At 41.5% G+C, this 19311-nt stretch overlaps 1 protein-coding gene across 1 annotated transcript in view; it reads left to right on the forward strand.

Annotated features, from left to right (window-relative positions):
- Nucleotides 1–659: 659 nt before the first annotated feature.
- Nucleotides 660–19311, forward strand: part of LOC149441393 (solute carrier family 22 member 6-A-like) — a 99623-nt gene continuing 80971 nt past the window's right edge. The window contains exons 1-3 of the mRNA XM_089657404.1: nucleotides 660–1025; nucleotides 5309–5412; nucleotides 10760–10914. Coding sequence (XP_089513530.1) covers nucleotides 660–1025; nucleotides 5309–5412; nucleotides 10760–10914 — 625 coding nt within the window. The remainder of the gene's footprint in view (nucleotides 1026–5308; nucleotides 5413–10759; nucleotides 10915–19311) is intronic.

Raw genomic sequence — 19311 nt, forward strand, 5'->3', positions numbered from 1 at the left:
CTATTTTAACAGTATCTCCTTTTTATCACAGTTAGAGATCAGAAGCTTGGCATGATGTGAACGCTGGTCATCCTCATGGATACCCAGTAGGGCAACGTGTTTCACTTTAGCAACATTACATGTTACATCAGTATTTAGGGTGTAACGTGTAACATGTTGCTAAGTATCCACCCCCCATATTATTTTTTTTCTTATAGGTGAATATAGCCTTTAAATTAATTCTATAATTTGGCAAAAGCATTTTTTTTTAATTGTAGTCACATTACGTAGCCCCGTTAGTTCAAACTATTTTAAACATTTTGGCTCTTTCCATAACTTTGAAATCAACCTGTAAGTTATCAGTTATGATTTAACCAGATTTATTACTAACCTTCAGAGAGAACTGGAATGAATGTGGGTGGACCTTTTGCATAGTAGCAGATAATCTACATTTATACTCGTTTATAATGTGTTATGCCAGATGGATTAGACAGAAGCTTTTTTACAGGCTCAAAACACACAGGTCAACGCATACAGGTATATGGAATCCTCTAAGCATTGGCAGTTATCATACCATCCAAATTAGAGCTGCTGCCGAAGATTAAAAAACACAAATCATTGACAAGGATAATTTAAAAAAAAGGAACTTGGATGTAAACCCATCATTTCCAAGAGTAGCAATGGGTTTTAATGACCTCCTACAAACCACTGGAGGGTTGGGTCGTTTTCAGGTTCTCAATACTGCTGTGTTGCTCTTTCCTATGATGTTTATGGCTTCACATAATTTCCTGCAGAATTTTACAGCTGCAGTACCCCTACATCGCTGTCGTATTCCACATTTGGACAATGCTTCAGTTTCTTTTAATCTTAGCAACATTGCAATGTTTATACCAGAGGATGACACCCTGAAGAGCAAAAGTTGTATAAAGTTCAGAAATGCAGAGCTTGGCCTGTGGACTAATGTCACTTCAACAAACAACACTGAATCCTGTAAGGATGGCTGGGTCTATGACAAGAGCACCTTCATCTCCACTATCGTCACAGAGGTAATGCACAGAATACGATGATGCTAAATGTAATAAAGGCTTTCAGAATGTTCACACAGCACAATTTGTGAAGATTCAATTATTCAATCATGTGAAAATAAAATACATGTTTACTTATTTCTGCATATGATTGGTAAATATTTACAAAAATGTAAGACTAGACCTACATCGGTAATGTTTAGAATATAACAAGAGCACTGGGTTACATAGATCATTATTTTTATCAAACTAAACAAGATTGCACCTAACAATTCCAATCTGAATTTGAAAATAAAGTAAAAAAAAGTCCCAATAAGTGTTGTTTACTAAGACTGACGATTGCAAAATCTGGTGCAATTCTGCATAGAAACCAATCAGCTTCCAGGTTTTATTGCCAAAGCTTATTTGAACAAGCTGACGTTAGAAGCTGATTGGCTACCATGCACAGCTGTACCAGATTCTGAGTGCTCCATTTTTAGTACATCTACCCCATTGTTTTGTATTGATATATTTCACATCACTGCAATGCGTTGGTGTTCTCCTTAAAAAAAAAATACAAGGCATGTAGACAATGCACCGCAGCACATGCAAAAACACACAACAGTGCACATTGCCAGCGCACATCAATGCATGTGCACAGATGTGCTCTCTGTGGTGTGAACCTATCCTTATTGTTGACACTTTGCAAAACTGTAGAATTCTATTGAAAGGTATTCTTAGCTGCACTGTTTTCAAAATTGAAGTTTGTTTTAGTTTAATTCAGTAGATGTAATGATCTGCACATTGCAACACACTTTTGTTCTTTTCTGACATTTTAGTTTCAATTACTTACTAGGATAATCAGTTCAGAGCTTGAAAGCATTGTTTAGGGACTGTTCCAAATACCTTCTTGATTGTCATTCAGGGCAAACATTGGCTATTGCATCCTTTGTTTTGTTTTCTTTTGGGTTACTTTTAGTAGCCGAATCATCTTAAAACCTCCTACACACAATGAAAATGTCGGACAAACAATCATCTGGTTTTTTTTGCATGCTAGTCTCATATTGAAAATGAAGAGGTTACTAAAGTTATGAAAATTCTTGTACTCAATTGTTTTTGGATGAACACTGTACTGATTAAACATAAATCATTTGCTCCGGTATCATACAAGAAAACTTTCCGTGCTTGTCCCTTTGGATAATTTTGCATGAACTGTCGTGATCAGCTCTCAAAAACTGTGTATGAATAATCATATTATCGAATGATTGTTCTGAAATATTTTTCGTATGATTTTCTCATCATGTGTACTAGGCTTAAGAGTATTGCTAGTAATTAACCTAGAGCTACGCAGGAGATTTTCAGTAGCTAAATTGCACTAATAAAATCTACCACAATCATACAATGCTGTAATTCAAAGTGGATCCATGATGCAGTCTGTAACTAGTATTAACACAGCAGGTTTTTTTCCTGAATACCCCTGTAACATAGTTTTATCAACTATTAACCTCCCTAGTGGTATTCCTGAGTGTAGCTCGGGGTTAATTATCATTGCCAAAAGCGGTAACCCCGAGCTGCACTCGGGATTACCCTGCAGCGTTGCTCAGGGATTCCCAGCTTCACTTACCTTGTCCTGGGCTCCTGCGATGTGTCCCCTGCAGCGTCCCCGGCCATCTCCTCCGGCGGATGCCAGCATCCGTCTTCTGGGTTCCGGTCCCTGCGAGCATCAGGATGTACGGGGGCCGGAACCGGCGGGAAATGTAAAAATTTTAAAAACGTACATTCACAAAATACACTAAAATCACATAGTAAAACATTACTGTATCAAACTATTTCACATACATTGTGTCCCTACTGCTTTGTCCTGTGCCCTGCCTGCATTTTGACTGTTCTTTCTGCCTAGAAACTGAGAAAAGTCCATGGCGTCCAAAAAGCGTCCCTTTAGGTCAAAAGCGGTTTTAGTCCAGCTAGAGAACAGCAATAGTAAATCAGAACCACTTGCAGAATTGAGTGATAATGATTCGTGGGGAAATTCGTCATCAGACACTGAAAACAATTTTGTGACTTTGCTCAGTGATGTGCGAACTTGGCGCTCTATTTCAAATTTTAGTGTTTTTGGTTTGATTATATTATTGAATTAAATTTATTATTATTATATTATTATTTTTATGATTATTATATTATAATTTATGATTTCGTGTTTCAAATTTTATCATACCTGGGATGTTTACTAGACTCTTGTTCGGACAGATTTCAGTGAGTTATTCCTAAAAATTAAAGGCCTACAATAAAAAAATACATATTTCCATGCAAAAAAATGTACCGCTTTGAGCACAGAAATATTGACATAATCATACCGCTAGGGAGGTTAAACATACCTTCCTTTAACAGACAAAGTTATCCAACAAAAGTGGCACTTACAGATGTTGGAACAAATGATATAACACTGGCAGGGGTGCTTACAATGTTCAGATTTTATTCATTTGGCTTTAACACTTTTCAAAAAATATAAAAATTATTGGTAGAAATCCTGATTATACCTTGCATTGCTTCACTCATGCTAAAGCCCTGCATCCCCTTGACTGCCCAATGTGGTTGTTTTTTTTGGCTTTCTTAATGAATTATCCTACTGTGTGTGGCTCCTCCTGTGGTGTGCCCCTACTTGTTTCTCTGTGGAACAACCCCTTTAGGACCAAACTAATGTTGCCACAAGATAATCCCCTAGGACCTATGCTCCAAGATTGCATGTTTTCCCATCTTTAATATCTACTGATGCCTTCCCTTTACAACCTGTCTCTTCACAGATGCCCCTCCCCCCCATTTATTCCCTCTCTTTATATTCTTTCACCCTTCCCTTTCCCCATCTGTTTTCCTCCATTTACTCACCCCTTCCCCCCTTTTTCCTTCCTCTTTTCCAAATCTGAAGATCCCCTTTTGACTATGTTCATCCTCGTTTTGAAGATTATTGAGCTTGCTGCACATGTGAGCGGGGCCAGACCAGCATAGCCAGGAATTGTGAGGAGTCAACACACTTTGATATTTAAACTGTACTCTATACTGTATTGTAGAAACAGATTGCAGGAGTAAGGTATTTTACAGAAAAGGCTATACAATTCTCCAAGCAAAAAATAAAGTCCATCAACAAAGCACTTTTTCAACAGCAATATATATATGCCCCCTAGTGTACATAGTTTGTTGATAGTAGTTAGAGGCTTGCTAGAAGCCTGGGTTTAGACAAAGTGTTACTTCAAGTTAATCTGGAGGGATCGAAAAGGCAGTCCTCTGGTACCTCCCCTGCTCTAGAAGCTTGGAGAAGCTTCTAGAAGCCAGTAGGTGGAGGTGAGGATGGGCTGATCTGCATATTTATGGGAGTCTGACCAATCCCAGGCAGGAAACCTGGTAATGTGGCAGAGCAGCGCATAAATATGACCATAAGGGGAGTCGGGTGGAAAACGAAGTACTGCTGTATAGCTGGGGAGGGGGCCACGGAGGAAAGGGTGTTCTGAATCCAGGCTGGAGGCTTCATTGCCCTGCAGTCCACCAGGAAAGGACATCCTGCATTTTTTGGAAAAGAACCAGACCAGCGGAAGGCCTGAAAGCAGTTCTACCCATGGCTGCAGGACAAGAACAGTATGAGTATCTCTACAACCCCAGGACCTATAAGGGAGAAGTCTGCTCAATACAAGTTCTTGGCAAGTCTTCAGGGGACAGTCTAATGTTTACCCAATCCCTTGTACTAGGATCAGATACAGTAGCCAGGTGGTGTGGTTTTTTGTTCACTAATGGGACCCAAAGCTCCTACAAGTTGTCTCTTTGCTAAAAATCCACTCAGCGGACACCAAATTCCTAGCAGGGGATTATTTTGCTAAAGACTGTTCCGGTTGGAACGCAGTCAAATATCTGTCATTTTTGCAGTATGCTTGTGAAGGAAACTGTCCTCATTTTGTTGCTCTTCATTCTAGTTCGGCACCCATAACCCCCTTTACTCTACCCAAGTTGAAATCCTTAATAAATACAAAAAACAAGCCTATGGTCAATTTCTTGTGTTTGGATACAAGTTGAAAAATGCGTGTTGCCTGGCTGTGCCGGTATCGGGTGAACTTTACTCACTTAGAGGAGAAAAACAGACTCATATTTGTTCAATGACCTGCACTATACAAAACAACTGCAAACATTTCTGTGCTCAAATCCAAATAGTTCCCCAAAGGAGATGCAATAATAAAACCTGAAACATTTTCTCAGATTTTCTCACTGTAGATGAACCTAGGATACCTATACTTACCAGCAAAATATTATTGGAAAAGTGAATATTTAATTCTTTCTTGCAGTGGGATTTGGTCTGTGACCAGCGTAAAATGAGACAAGTAGCTCAATCAATATATATGGCAGGAGTATTGGTTGGAGCCTTCATACTTGGAAATTTATCTGACAGGTAATGACAACAGAACATACAATAATTCATATCTAAGCACAAAGAACATCAAAACAACCATGTTAATAATAATATGGCAGGTATTTCATTCCTGTAGCAAAATAAAATACAGCATGAAAACACACTTGCTGGCCCCATCTGTTTGGCAATTCATGACAAAACCAGATGGTAAAAGAAATTTTCACAAATCTGGTTTTCACATATATTTTTATTTTAGGGATCGATTTATAAATGGTTTAATAAAAGATTCACACAACTTTGATCCAGGATTTATCAATTTTTCCAATCAAATCCAATTACAAAATGCGTGAATTTTAAAAACAAATGTTGTGTGAAAAGAAGCATAATTTATATATTTATGTTATATATAGCAGTTGTTCTTAGAGACGGTGAGAATTGGGTGGATTTACCTTAATATGTTTTCCTAGATCATAAACTAAACATTAAGGCCCCCTTCACACTATTGCGTTGTTTTAGCGCACATGTTTTAAAGCATGGTATGCAGTAATTACATAGATGTGAACAGAACCCAAAGGAAATCATGTTAAATCAATTATTGTGTGTTCCTGTACTTCTGAAAACACACAAAAAGCACACGTAAATCTAGCCTAATCATAAATTGCAATAAAATCAATATGACAAATGCGTTGGACAGAGGAGGTCACATCATCATATGGTGATAGTTGTTAGGGATAGTTGTTATTATTGCTTTTGATATATGACTTTGTTGTACCATTAGTTTATAAATCAAGTGTTTTTTTTTTATTATCATTACTTGTATGTAAAAAAAATATTGAATACAGAGTGCTTAAATTATACAGTCCTTACACTGGGCTTCCAAAAAAACTAAGTACAACAGGAGATGCTAATTTTTTGACTTTCTAACTGCATTCAGAGCTATATGGGCTTGAAAGGGAGGATAGTGTTCTATATTCAGAAAAGTAGTTAAATGGTTCAGCAGAGTAGGTTAACTCACCTGATTGTACTAGCTGTGAGTTGCTAGTGTAAGAAGTATATATTCATTTACTAGACTTAAACTAAATTAAAAAATTCCTTTTTTTAGTTATAATAATACATTGAGAAAATATATACACACATACACCACAATTTTTCATCTCTTTATTGTAGTTAAATATTATTATTACTATTATACAGGATTTATATAGTGCCAACGGTTTGCTCAGCGCTTTACAATATAACGGGAGACAATACAGCAACAATACAGTTCAATACAAGAGGGAGCTTACAATCTAGGAGGGAGGGGCTAGTGGTACAAAAGGTAGTAACTGCGGGTGATGGACTGGTAGGAGGAGTAGAAAATTCCATTATTAGCTGAGGGCAGGATAGGCTTCCCTTAAGAGATAGGTTTTCAGAGATCGCCTAAAGGTGAGCAGAGTAGGCAATAGTCTGATAAATTGGGGTAGAGAGTTCCAGAGGATGGGGGAAGCTCTGGAGAAGTCCTGGAGATGAGCATGGGAGGAGGAGACAAGGGAGCTAGAGAGCAGGAGGTCGTGCGAGGAGCGGAGAGTATGGTTTGGGTGATATTTGGAGACAAGATTGGTGATGTAATTTGGGGCAGAGTTATCAATGGCTTTATGTGTTATTGTTAATGTTTTGAATTTTATCCGTAGGGCAATGGGAAGCCAGTGGAGGGATTGGCAGAGAGGGGTGGCAGATACAGAACGGTTAGTAAGGTGGATTAGTCTGGCAGCAGCAATCATGCTAGACTGAAGAGGGGATAGCCTGCGATGAGGTAGGCCAATGAGGAGGGAGTTACAATAGTCAAGGTGAGAGATAACAAGGGAGTGAATAATTTGCTTAGTGGTTTCCGTATCTTGGAGATGTTGCGGAGGTGAAGTCTACATGATTTGGACAGTGATTGGATTTGGTGCTGAAAGGACAGATGTGAGTCTAGGACTACACCTAGTACCCTGGCATGAGGGGAGGAACTGATGGTTGTTTTATTGATCTTGATGGAGAACTCAGGGGAGGGGGCATGGGCTGGAGGGAATACTAAGAGCTCAGTTTTGGAAAGATTGAGTTTGAGGAAGTGAAGTGACATCCATGCCGATATGTCGCTTAGTAGGTTGGTAATGCAAGAGGAGACTGAAGGGGTGATGTCAGCAATCACGGCGGCGCACGGGTCTGCGCATGCACAGAACACCAATGTACTCTAATCAGCAGGCGTTAGGACCTGGGCGGCGGCCGCGCATGCGCACTCGCGATCGCGGACACGTGACTGGCACCAATGACAGCGCAGGGCACGTTCTTTAAATCAGCTTTGCACAGACACTAGTTGCCGTATGGTCTATTTACCCTGTTCCTGCTCCTGTGTATCTGTTGATTGATTTTTTGCTGACCCTGCTTGATCCTGACCTTTCTGACTATCTCCTGCTCTGATCCCTGGCTCGTTTGACTACTCTCCTGGATATCCCTATTGATCTGAACTCCTGTTACCGAACCCGGCAAGTGACCTGACTACTCTCTGCCTGCTGCCTTGTACCGTGCTGTCCCCACCGTTACCGACCCAGCCTGTCTGACCACGCTTGCGACTCTGCCATCCATCCGTCCTGCACGGATCCGGTCACCACTGCTCAGGCCTTTCCGCCTCTTCACGTCAGGCTCTCTACCAGTGTATACCTCTGGCGGATCCCTCTACCACAGGCAGGTGCACTCAGGGGCCGCGACCTGGTCACTGTCTGCTCCAAGTCCATCCCCACCATCAGGGGCCCTGGTGAACAAGCAGACTGGGGCTTAGACTCCGCGCTCTGGGGAATCCTGTCCTGTGGATTGCTAGAGTTACTGCCAGGCGGTGTCTGACAGGTGAGGAGTAGAAAGATAGATGTGTGTGTCATCAGCATAGAGATGGTACTTAAAGCCATGGGAGATTATCAAGTGACCAAGGGAGGAGGTGTAGATGGAGAAGAGTAGGTGTCCAAGGACGGAACCTTGAGGGACCCCTATAGAAAGAGGGAGTGGAGAGGAGGAGCCAGAGTTATAGGTAATGCTGAAGGAGCGCTGTGATAGGTAGGAGGAGAACCAGGAGAGAGTCTCGGAGGCCAAGAGAGTGGAGTTTTTTGAGGAGGGGGGGATGGTCAACAGTATCAAAAGCCGCAGAAAGGTCAAGTAGTAAGAGTACAGAGTAGTGGCCATTGGTTTTAGCAGTTAGTAGATCATTAGTGAGTTTTAGTAGGGCAGTTTCAGTGGGGTGTAGTGAGCAAAAGCCAGACTGTAAAGGGTCAAGAAGGTTGTTGTCAGTGAGGTAGGAGCTCAGGCGATTGTAGACTAAGCGTTCTAAGAGTTTAGAGGTGAATGGGAGCAGGGAGATAGGTCTTAAGTTGTTCAAGTTGGTGGGGTCCTGGAAGGGCTTTTAAGTATGGGAGTGATGTGTGCATGCTTTAGAGGGGAGGGGAAGGCACCGTTAGAGAGGGATAGTTTGAAGAAGTGAGTGAGGGAGCATAGGATAGAAGAACAGGGTGACCGTAGTAGTTGAGAGGGGACAAGATCCAGGGGGCAGGTAGTGAGACGGGATTCTGAGAAAACTTTAGTGACCTCTTCAGTAGTAGCAAGGTCAAAAGAGGAAAGTGTTGAGGGACGTTTAGTATAAGGTATGCTAAGTGGGATGAATGTCTGTGCAGCGGCGATGCCCCTATGAATTGCATCAATCTTGTTTTTGAAATGATTTGCAATCTCGTAAGCAGTGAGTGAGGTGCTGGGTGGAGTTGGAGGTGGAGAAAGTAGAGAGTTAAAAGTAGAGAAGAGACGACGAGGACTGGATGATAAGTTATTAATGAGAGTGACAAAGTAGGCTTGTTTGGCAGCATGGAGGGAGGAATTGTAGGTTAAGAAAGCAGATTTATATAGGGCGAAAGCTTGGTGAGATTTGGTTTTACGCCACAGTCACTCCAGCACACGACTATGTCGTTTAAGATTTCTGGTGTCGTCAGTCTGCCAAGGTTGTAATGGTCGGGGCCTGATACTTCGTGTTGTTAGAGGAGCAAGTGAATCTAATGTGGTGAAAGCGAACTGTTGTAGACAGCAGTGGCCAGGTCAGGGCAAGACAGGGGAGAGATTCTGTCATAGAGGCGGTCAGTTGCAGAGTGAAAAGGAGCAGGGTTCAAGTTGTGAAGGTAATTTTTTTAATTGTTTGCTGCTTGGAGGGATAAGTGTTTGAAGATGAGGACACTGTGAAGGTGATGAGATTGTGAAAGGGGATGTTTGTGAGGTTGTAAGGAGTGCAAAGACGGGAGAAGACAAGGTCTAATGTATTCCCATCAGAGTGAGTGGAGGACTGTGTCCATTGTGCTAAGGCAAAAGATGAAGTTAGGTTGAAGAGTTGGGATGTAGCTGGGTTGTTGACGTTAATGGGGATGTTAAAATCTCCAAGAATGATAGTGGGTACTTCAGAGGAGAGAAAGTAGGGTAGCCAGGTGGAGAAATCAAAAATAAATACACCAGAATGCACAAAATATGTGTCAACAACATTTTTTGCAACAGTATTGTGAGCATTGTGGTGTGCTGCAATGCATGCGTGTTGTAAAGGTACTTTACAGTATCTTTCAGAATGCATAATGCGCATGGCCATCTGTGCCATCTGCTTACTACCATAACACATTTGTGTGAAAACAGCCTTAAAGTGGTTCTAAAGGCAGAGGGTTTTTTTACCTTAATGCAGTCTATGCATTAAGGGATCCTGATACTTACCTGAGCCCCATCTTGACCTAGCAGTGTGCATGAGAACCGTGGCTCTGTTGGGTCTCTCTTTCCTCATCGGCTCACACAGCAGTGGGAGCCATTGGTTCCTGCTGCTGTCAATCACAGCCAGTGAGCCAATGAGGAGAGAGCAGGGAGCAGGGCCGAGCCACACTGTGTGTGTGAATGGACAATGTCCATTCACAGGAGTGCAGCTCAGGAGTGAGCTTGCTCAAGAGCCCCCATAGCAAGAGGCTTGCTATTGGGGACATTCAGCAGGGGGAGGAGCCAGGTCCACTGGTGGAGGACCCAAAAAGAAGAGGATCGGGACTGCTCTGTGCCAGACCATTTCACAGAGCATGTAAGTATTATGTGTGCTATTTAAAAACAAAAAAATTACACCCTTTAGAATTACTTTAATTGTAGTCTTTAAGCTGTATACCTTGTACTAGTCTGCTATACCTGCTTCTGTACAGCAACCAACTGTGTCAGTAAGAAGTACTACATAAAACTTGAAAATAATACTACTGTAGTAGATAATGGAAAGTACAATGTATTTTACATTTATAATATTAAAATAAGGAACATACAGACACAATCCTTACTGATTGAATATTTGATAAATACAATTCATATGCTTCTTTGTCTGTTTTAGGTTTGGTAGAAAAGCAATTCTGACTGGCTCTTATTTCATGATGGCAGTATCTGGCACATGTGTGGCTTTCCTCCCCAACTTTGTCACTTATTGCACTTTCCGCTGTCTTTGTGGGTTTGCTTTCTCTGGAATTGTTCTGAACACCATCTCACTTTGTAAGTAGAAAAAATGTAACAGGATTACGTTCAGAAAATAGTACAGGTGAAACTCAAAAAATTAGAATATCGTGCAAAAGTTCATTTATTTCAGTAATGCAACTTAAAAGGTGAAACTAATTTATGAGAAAGACTCATTACATGCAAAGAAAGATAGTTCAAGCTGTGATTTGTCATAATTGTGATGATTATGGCTTACAGCTCATGAAAACCCCAAATCCACAATCTCAGAAAATTAGAATATTACATGCAATCAATAAAACAAGGATTGTATATAGAACAATATCGGACCTCTGAAAAGTATAAGCATGCATATGTGCTCGGTACTTGGTTTGGGCCCCTTTTGCAGCAATTACTGCCTCAATGCGGCTGTCAGGGCAGGGCTGTGGAACGGACAGGTAGGCCTAGTGGCAGGGTAACGCACTGGCTGACGACAACCACCACCAACAGACCGAAGTCCCTCAGGGCGTGGAGTCTAAGTCCCAGGCTGCCCTTCACCAGGGCCCCTGATGGTGGGGATGGACTTGACGCAGCCAGGTACCAGGTCGCGGCCCCCGAGACACCCCGGCTGCCGTAATGGCCGCCGCCAATGGCGTGTAGCTGGTGAGAATGACAATAGCGTAGTCAGGCAAGCTGGGTCGACAACAACGGGACAAAACGGTACAGAACAGTAGACAGAGAATCACAGGTCACGGGCCTGGTTCAGCAACGGAAGGTCAGATCGAAGGAAAACACAGAGAATGGTCTTAATCACAAGCCGAGTCAGAATACCAGAAGAGTCACGAGCGTATACACAGAGCTGTAGGAAGACAAAGACACAAGACACAAGTGCAAAGAGCATGTGCGGGCCACAGGCTTATATGTCATCAGCCACACCCCTCTGGGGGATGGACCTCAGAGACCTGAAGGCATAAAAGGATTCCCACCATGCACAGCAGAATCCAAGATGGACGCCAGCACATGGAGTAACAAAACCTCAGGGAAAAGGTAGGACCTTGACAGCGGCGTGGCATGGAAGCTGTCAGCCTGTGGTACTGCTGAGGTGTTATGGAAGACCAGGATGCTTCAATAGCGGCCTTCAGCTCTTCTGCATTGTTCGGTCTCATGTCTCTCATCTTTCTCTTGGCAATGACCCATAGATTCTCTATGGGGTTCAGGTCAGGCGAGTTTGCTGGCCAATCAAGCACAGTAATCCCACGGTCATTGAACCAGGTTTTGGTGTGGGCAGGTGCCAAAGTCCTGCTGGAAAATGAAGTCAGCATCCCCATAAAGCTCGTTTGCGGAAGGAAGCATGAAGTGCTCCAAAATCTCCTGGTAGACAGCTGTGTTGACCCTGGACTTAATGAAGCACAGTGGACCAACACCAGCAGATGACATGGCTCCCCAAATCAACACAGACTGTGGAAACTTCACACTGGACTTCATGCATCTTGCAGTGTGTGCCTCTCCATTCTTCCTCCATACTCTGGGTCCTTGGTTTCCAAATGAGATGCAAAAGTTGCTCTCATCAGTAAAGAGGACTTTGGACCACTGAGCAACAGACCAGGTCTGTTTTTCTTTAGCCCAGGCAAGACGCTTCTGACGTTGTTTGTTCAAGAGCGGCTTGACAAATGGAATACGACATTTGAAGCCCATGTCCAGCATCCGTCTCTGTGTGGTGGCTCTTGATGCACTGACTCCAGCCTCAGGCCACTCCTTGTGAAAGTACCCAACACTTTTGAATGGCCTTTTCCTGACAATCCTCTCCACGCTGCGGTCATCCCTGCTGCTTGTGCACCTTTTGCTTCCACACTTTACCCTTCCACATAACTTTCTATTAATGTGCTTTGATACAGCACTTTGGGAACATCCAGCTTCTTTTGCAATTACCTTTTGAGGCTTTCTCTCCTTATGGAGGGTGTCAATGATGGTTTTTTGCTCAACTGTCAGGTCACCAGTCTTTCCCATGATTGTGATTCCTACTGAACCAGACTGAGAAACAATTTAAAGGCTCAGGAACCCTTTGCAGGTGTTATGGCTTAATTAGCTGATTAGAGTGGGACACTTTGAGCCTAGAATATTGCACCTTTTCACAATATTCTAATTTTCTGAGATTGTGGATTTGGGGTTTTCATGAGCTGTAAGCCATAATCATCACAATTATGACAAATCACGGCTTGAACTATCTTGCTTTGCATTTAATGAGTCTATCTCCTATATTAGTTTCACCTTTTAAGTTGCATTACTGAAATAAATTAACTTTTGCACGATATTCTAATTTTTAGAGTTTCACCTGTATATTCCAATGGTATAGGTTATATTTGTATTAATATTTAATTCTATTTATTATTTACTATATTATCTTTTATCTGCATTAGAAGTATATGGCTTACATTTCCTAAGGGCCAATTACCCTTTTTAGAGGACTTATAGCCATTTTATTGTTTTACATATGTACATGCCAGAAAGATCAGCTAGATGTCAAATATATTTTTAAACTGTGTTAAAATTCTTTCATCCATGTATAGTTTATAATTATATGTTTGGAGCGAGCCATCATACCTGCTCATTATATTAACAGACTTCAACTCAACTAAACGTCTCTTAGTATCAGAGATAGATGTTGTAAATTATTCTACGTGGAATGTGACAACCCAAGAAGACTGCTGGGCATATTGCTCCCCGAATTTTTCAATCCTACTATGACACACTTTACAACATTCCTAGCTATTCCCCCTTCACACTAGGATGTTTGCAGACTGACTCTCATGGTGAACTAATCTCAGAATATATAGATCGTAAAGCTCTATCTTCACTTTCTGCTACAGGCAGAGAATTTAGATAAACTCATCCCCCAGAGGAGATGGTAGGTGCCATTGCCTTTCCCCCAAATTAATAAAAGCCCAGGCCCAGGTGGCTTTACCACCTGCTTCTATAATTTCTTTAAAGAAGCTATTACTCCTTTTCTCCACAGAGTATTCAGTGCTGTATCTGCAAACACATCTTTCCCCCCTGCAGGCTCTAGAAGCCCACATTGTGGTGTTACCTAAATCTGCCAAAGACACCACAATGTGGCAATTACCGTCCAATGTTGCTCACGAACATTGACCTATGCCTATACTGCAAAATTTTGACCTATGCCTATACTGCAATATTAATTTAGACCAGGTGGACTTTAACCCCAATCGGGAAACTCAGGACAATAAAAAGATGATCTGCCTGATGTTATACGCCCAGAAAAATGATGAAAAGGCATTTGACCGAGTGTAATGGGGCTTTCTTAAAGTCACCCTTCAATAGAAAGGCTTAGATCTTAAGTTCCTCCATAAAATACTAGCCTTATACCACGACCTCACAGCTAAGGTCCGCTATAGTGGTCTCTTATCAAACTTTGTTAGAATTCATATTGGTATCAGGCAAGGGTGCCCGTTATCCCTTCAACTATACATCTTAACCATAGAGCATGGAACACCGTGCAGCGGCATTACGTAATTAGGGCATTAGGGGAATTAAGGTTGAGGATCAACTTTATGCAGATGATCTCCTCCTCTATGAATCTATTCCACATACCTTTCTCCCATCAGTTATAAGCAAATTTGAAGCTATAGGGCAGGTAAGCAATTTTAAGGTAAATTACGAGAAGACTTAAACGCTGAATATTTAATTGCCAGCTAAGGATATATCGTGGATAGAAATTAATTTTCCCTTGAAATTGCAACACACATCCATCAGGTATTTAGAAGTCCAGATCCCTACTAAATTTACTAGTTTAGCAGATTTGAACTATACTCCCATATTGAAAACAATCGGATTTTGCCTACAATCTTTTGACAGACCTACCTTTTCCTGGTTTGGCTGAATTAACATCATTATAATGGACATTCTACCAAAGTTATTTTATATATTCTAGATGATCTCGGTTGCTCCCTCTGCGAGCACTTCTCAAATTAATAAACCCATATGCAATTTCGTATAGAATCACAAAAAAAACTAGAATAATGAGCACAATTTTATCCTTTTTTTTTTAACCTAGTTTATTGAAAAAACATGCACATACATATCTTACTTGTCAAGCCAATACCGTGGCAAAGTACTATCTAGCAAACATTGTATACAAAGGGAATTGTCACAGCTCTGGAGTATCAAAGCCTGTAAATTCCGTACATACCATAGTAACAAATAGGTACATCCCTGTATATACATAATCAGAAAAATCAAACAAGAAAAAACTTGCATTAAACAAGTAACAAAAAAACTAAACAAAAAAAAAAAAATTGTAAGCAATCGAACATATGAATTCTGCACAAATGTATGTTTTTAGACTGAGTGTGTCCACCCAGGTGCCCAGCACCATAAAAACTTACTAAAGGAAAATGAAAGAGAAAGGCACAATGTTAGTAGTTGTCCCAAAAGTCATAATAACACTCTGACTTCCAAGCAAGGGTAGTAGCAAGAACCAAGGGGAAGGTTTGACTTAAAACAGAGGGCAACTAAGGTATGGGGTCAGAGGTCAAATGTGATAGTCACTGGTGTCTTGTGTGTCTAGCCAGGGTCCCCAGAGTCTAGTAAACTTCCCTGGACACCCTCTCGCCTCATAAGATAGCTTATAAAGTGGGAAGTTATGATTAATTAAAAGTTTTCACAAACCAATGTGCAGGGGTCAAAACGTATCCAGTATAATGTAATGGTTTTCCTGGCATAGTAAAGCAATATTCGTAAGAATAGTTTAGCTTTAGCAGTCAGTTCAATATCATCAAATGTTCAGAGAAGACACCACTTAGGACTACAGGAGACATTGAAGAGATCAAAATGAACTGAAATAAATGCAGTAATCTCAGACCAGAATGGTCTGATCTTAATGCACGACCAAACCATATGCATAAAAGTCTCCTTGTCCTGACTCACATTTATGGCATGTGGGGGTGGTGTGTTTGTGCATAATAAATGCTTAGGTGTATAATATATTCTGTGTAAGTATTTCAATTGTATGAGCTTGTCCCTAGCAGAGATTACAGTAATGGGATATGAGGCATACACCTCCTTCCAGTCATCTAGAGAGAGGTATGAGATATCAACCAACCAACCACCTTTCTTGCACTTCAGTTAGCTGGGTGGAAGGTCTGCACAATTTTATCTTTACCTAAAAGAAAGTGTGGAGTGTCCCTACCAAATGTGACATTATACCTTCATACTGCATCCCTCATCAGAATTATTGACTGTTGTCATAGCACTTCGACTAAGCGCTGGACTACTTTTAGAGAATAACCTCATCGCTCCCGACATCATTACTCCACCTTGGACCTCACCTACTTCCAGGCCTCCCAAAGATTCCCTCCCACTTTTAATTGCTCATACACTGCAACACTGCAGGTGTGGGACTTGTATGCGTCAATGGGTTTACTTTCCCCTAGGCCTAGTCCCTTGATGCCTGTGTCTGTTAATGCTGCTTTCCTTCCGACTCTACACCAAACCCACTTTTTATACTGGATGAGAGGAGATAAGCCTCTCTGTACACAGGCCCTCTCTCAAGGGAAGCTGCTACCTCTGATAAGTCTACTACCATCATGCCACAAACCATCTAAGGCCTGGCTAGAATATTCTCAACTGCAACAATGCCAGAATTATATCCCCTTGGTGGAATCCATTGATAGATCTCACATGGAGTTTGAGTCCTTACCACTCCAGACCACTAGAGCGGAACACTCATTCTCTTTGATATAATAAGTGTTGCTGAAAGAATCTTATCCTCAACCATCAAACTTCATCTGTAAATGGGCAGAGGAATTGGAGACTCCTCATGACAACATGGACTTGAAAAAGATTCTAACCTTCACTAACAAGGCCTCCTAATCGTCTAGAGCCCCAGAACGCAACTGTAAACTTTTTATTGTTGGTATAGATGCTTTACACTACTGCACGTCATAGACCCTTCTATACCTGATATCTGCTGAAGATGCTTGTCCCCTACAGGTACTATGACACAGATTTGGAGCACCTGCCCTTTGACTCTTCCTTTCTAGGACAAAATATTGGGTATCTACCTATAAGCGATAAGGTTGCGAATATACCCCAACTCACTATTCTCTCAATGATACTGGGGCCATATAAACAAATAAAAAAGGGTCTTCTACTTCACTTCCTTACCAAAGCACGTGCTGTCATTGCCAGGCACTGACTTAAATCACAGATCCCTTCTTTAGTGGAGTGGGCCTGTGAGTTGGATGCCATATGCGATTTGGAGCAGATGGTCTCATGGGAAAACGGCAAGTCTGAAACCTATAAAATTACATGTACAATCTAGTCTCTGATTTAGATATTCCATTGATTTTCCCTTACTATATATGATGCATCAATACCTACTCCCTGTGTAGAAACCTGAGACACCCTCACAATGACATTAGGAAGACATTCTTTATTCCATTGTTCATTAAAATCAGTTGTTGTGCAACACCCTTGTTATTATGTTACTAGATAGATACACACTGTTCCCTGTACTTTGTTCGGGACACCAATAAACATAGCATACACATAAATTTAGATTTGAATTGCATAAAACTCACTGCTAGATTGTCTCTAATGCAGTTCCATCAATATACGATCACTCCAAAAATGCATGAAATGATTTATATCAACTAGACCAGGGGTATTGAATTAAAATTCAAGGAGGTCTGATCACTAAAATTTTCTTCTTGTCGAGATCCAAATAGGGTGTGCCCATCAGTGTGCCCCCTTACATTAGGTGTAAGCATCAGAGTGCAACTTTACATCATGTATTCCCATCACATCAGGTGTTCCCATCAGAGTGCTCCTTTACATCAGTTGTCCCCATCAGAGTGCCCCTTTACATCAGGTATTCCCATCAGAGTGCCCACTTATACTCAAAGTACTCCTTTCTATCATATTTCCCCATCAGAGTGCCCCTTTACATCATATTCCCCATCAGAGTGCCCCCTTCCATCACATGTGACATCAGAGTGCCCCTTTCCACAGTATGTGCCCATTTGTGCCCCCTTAATATAAAATGGGCCCGTCAGAGTTCCCCTTAACATTAAATGTGCTCATCAGAGTGCCCCTTAACATAAAATGCGCCCATCAGAGTGCCCCTTAACATAAAATAAGGGGCATGCTGATGGGCACATTTTATGTTAAGGGGCACTCTGATGGGCACATTTAGATTAAGGGGCACTCTGATGGATACATTTTATGTTGATGGACACTCTGATGGGCACATTCTATGTTGTGCCCATCAGAGTGCACCTAACATTAAATGTGCCTGTCAGAGTGCCCCTTAACATAAAATGTGCTCATCAGAGTGTCCCTTAACATAAAATAAGGGGCATGCTGATGGGCATATTTTATGTTAAGGGGCACTCTGATGGGCACATTTATGTTAAGGGGCACTTTGATGGGCACATTCTATGTAGTGCCCATCAGAGTGCCCCTTAACATTCAATGAGCCTATCAGAGTGCCCCTGTAAGACTACACCCTACCTTGAGGGCAGACAGGAGCTGTGCCGGGATCCTTGCTGGACGCTTGTGTACAGGCAGGGAGCAGGAGCCGGAGAGACAATGAGCTGAAAGGGGCGAGGCGCACACGTGATGTCATGTTGCCGTGACCACTGCCCTGCTCAGCAGCAGATCTGTCATTGTGAGCTGGCAGTCTGGGCAGCAGCGCTGCTGGGGCCATTCGCAGACCACAGTCCACCATTAAGTGACCACTGAACTAGACATACTGGGGAATTCCATCTCATTATTGTTCATAGATAATAGATGTGTGGATGCACCGATTTCTTTTCTTGGAACATACTATGGTCTGATATTGTTATAACATACTACTGTACGTCCCGTGATGTTTTTCTTTATTTTTTATACGCTTTACGCATTGTGTATGACACTTCCATGTGATTTGTTTCTCTTTGTGAAAACATTAATACAAATAAAATTAAATATATTAGTAGGCTTCAAATACCTCTGATTACATAGTTTTATGGACATACACACACACACATAGAACAGCTCCATATATACAATCCTATACCCACAGTTATTCCTGGGGAAGGCAAAAAAAAACCCAATAACGTTTGATCCAATTTGCTCCAGCAGGGGGAAAAAATCCTTTCTGATTCCCCAAGAGGCAATTGGATATTCCCTGGATTAAACTTACCTATAAATACTAGTACCCAGTTATGCTTTGTAAATTTAGGAAATGATCCTTTTTAAAAACAATCTATCAAGCTGGCCAGAAACAGCTCTTGAGGGAGACTATTACACATTTTCACAGCTCTTACTGTGAAAAAGCCTTTCCGTATTTGGAGATTAAATGTCTTTTCCTCCAGAAGTAAACAGTGTCCCCTTGTCCTCTGTGATGACCTTAAAGTGAATAACTCTACATCAAGTTCACTATATGGATTATTTACT

This window comes from Staurois parvus, unplaced genomic scaffold, assembly GCF_062004578.1.
Source record: "Staurois parvus isolate SC_StPar_1 unplaced genomic scaffold, SC_StPar_1.0 ptg000989l, whole genome shotgun sequence".
Lineage (NCBI taxonomy): Eukaryota > Metazoa > Chordata > Amphibia > Anura > Ranidae > Staurois > Staurois parvus.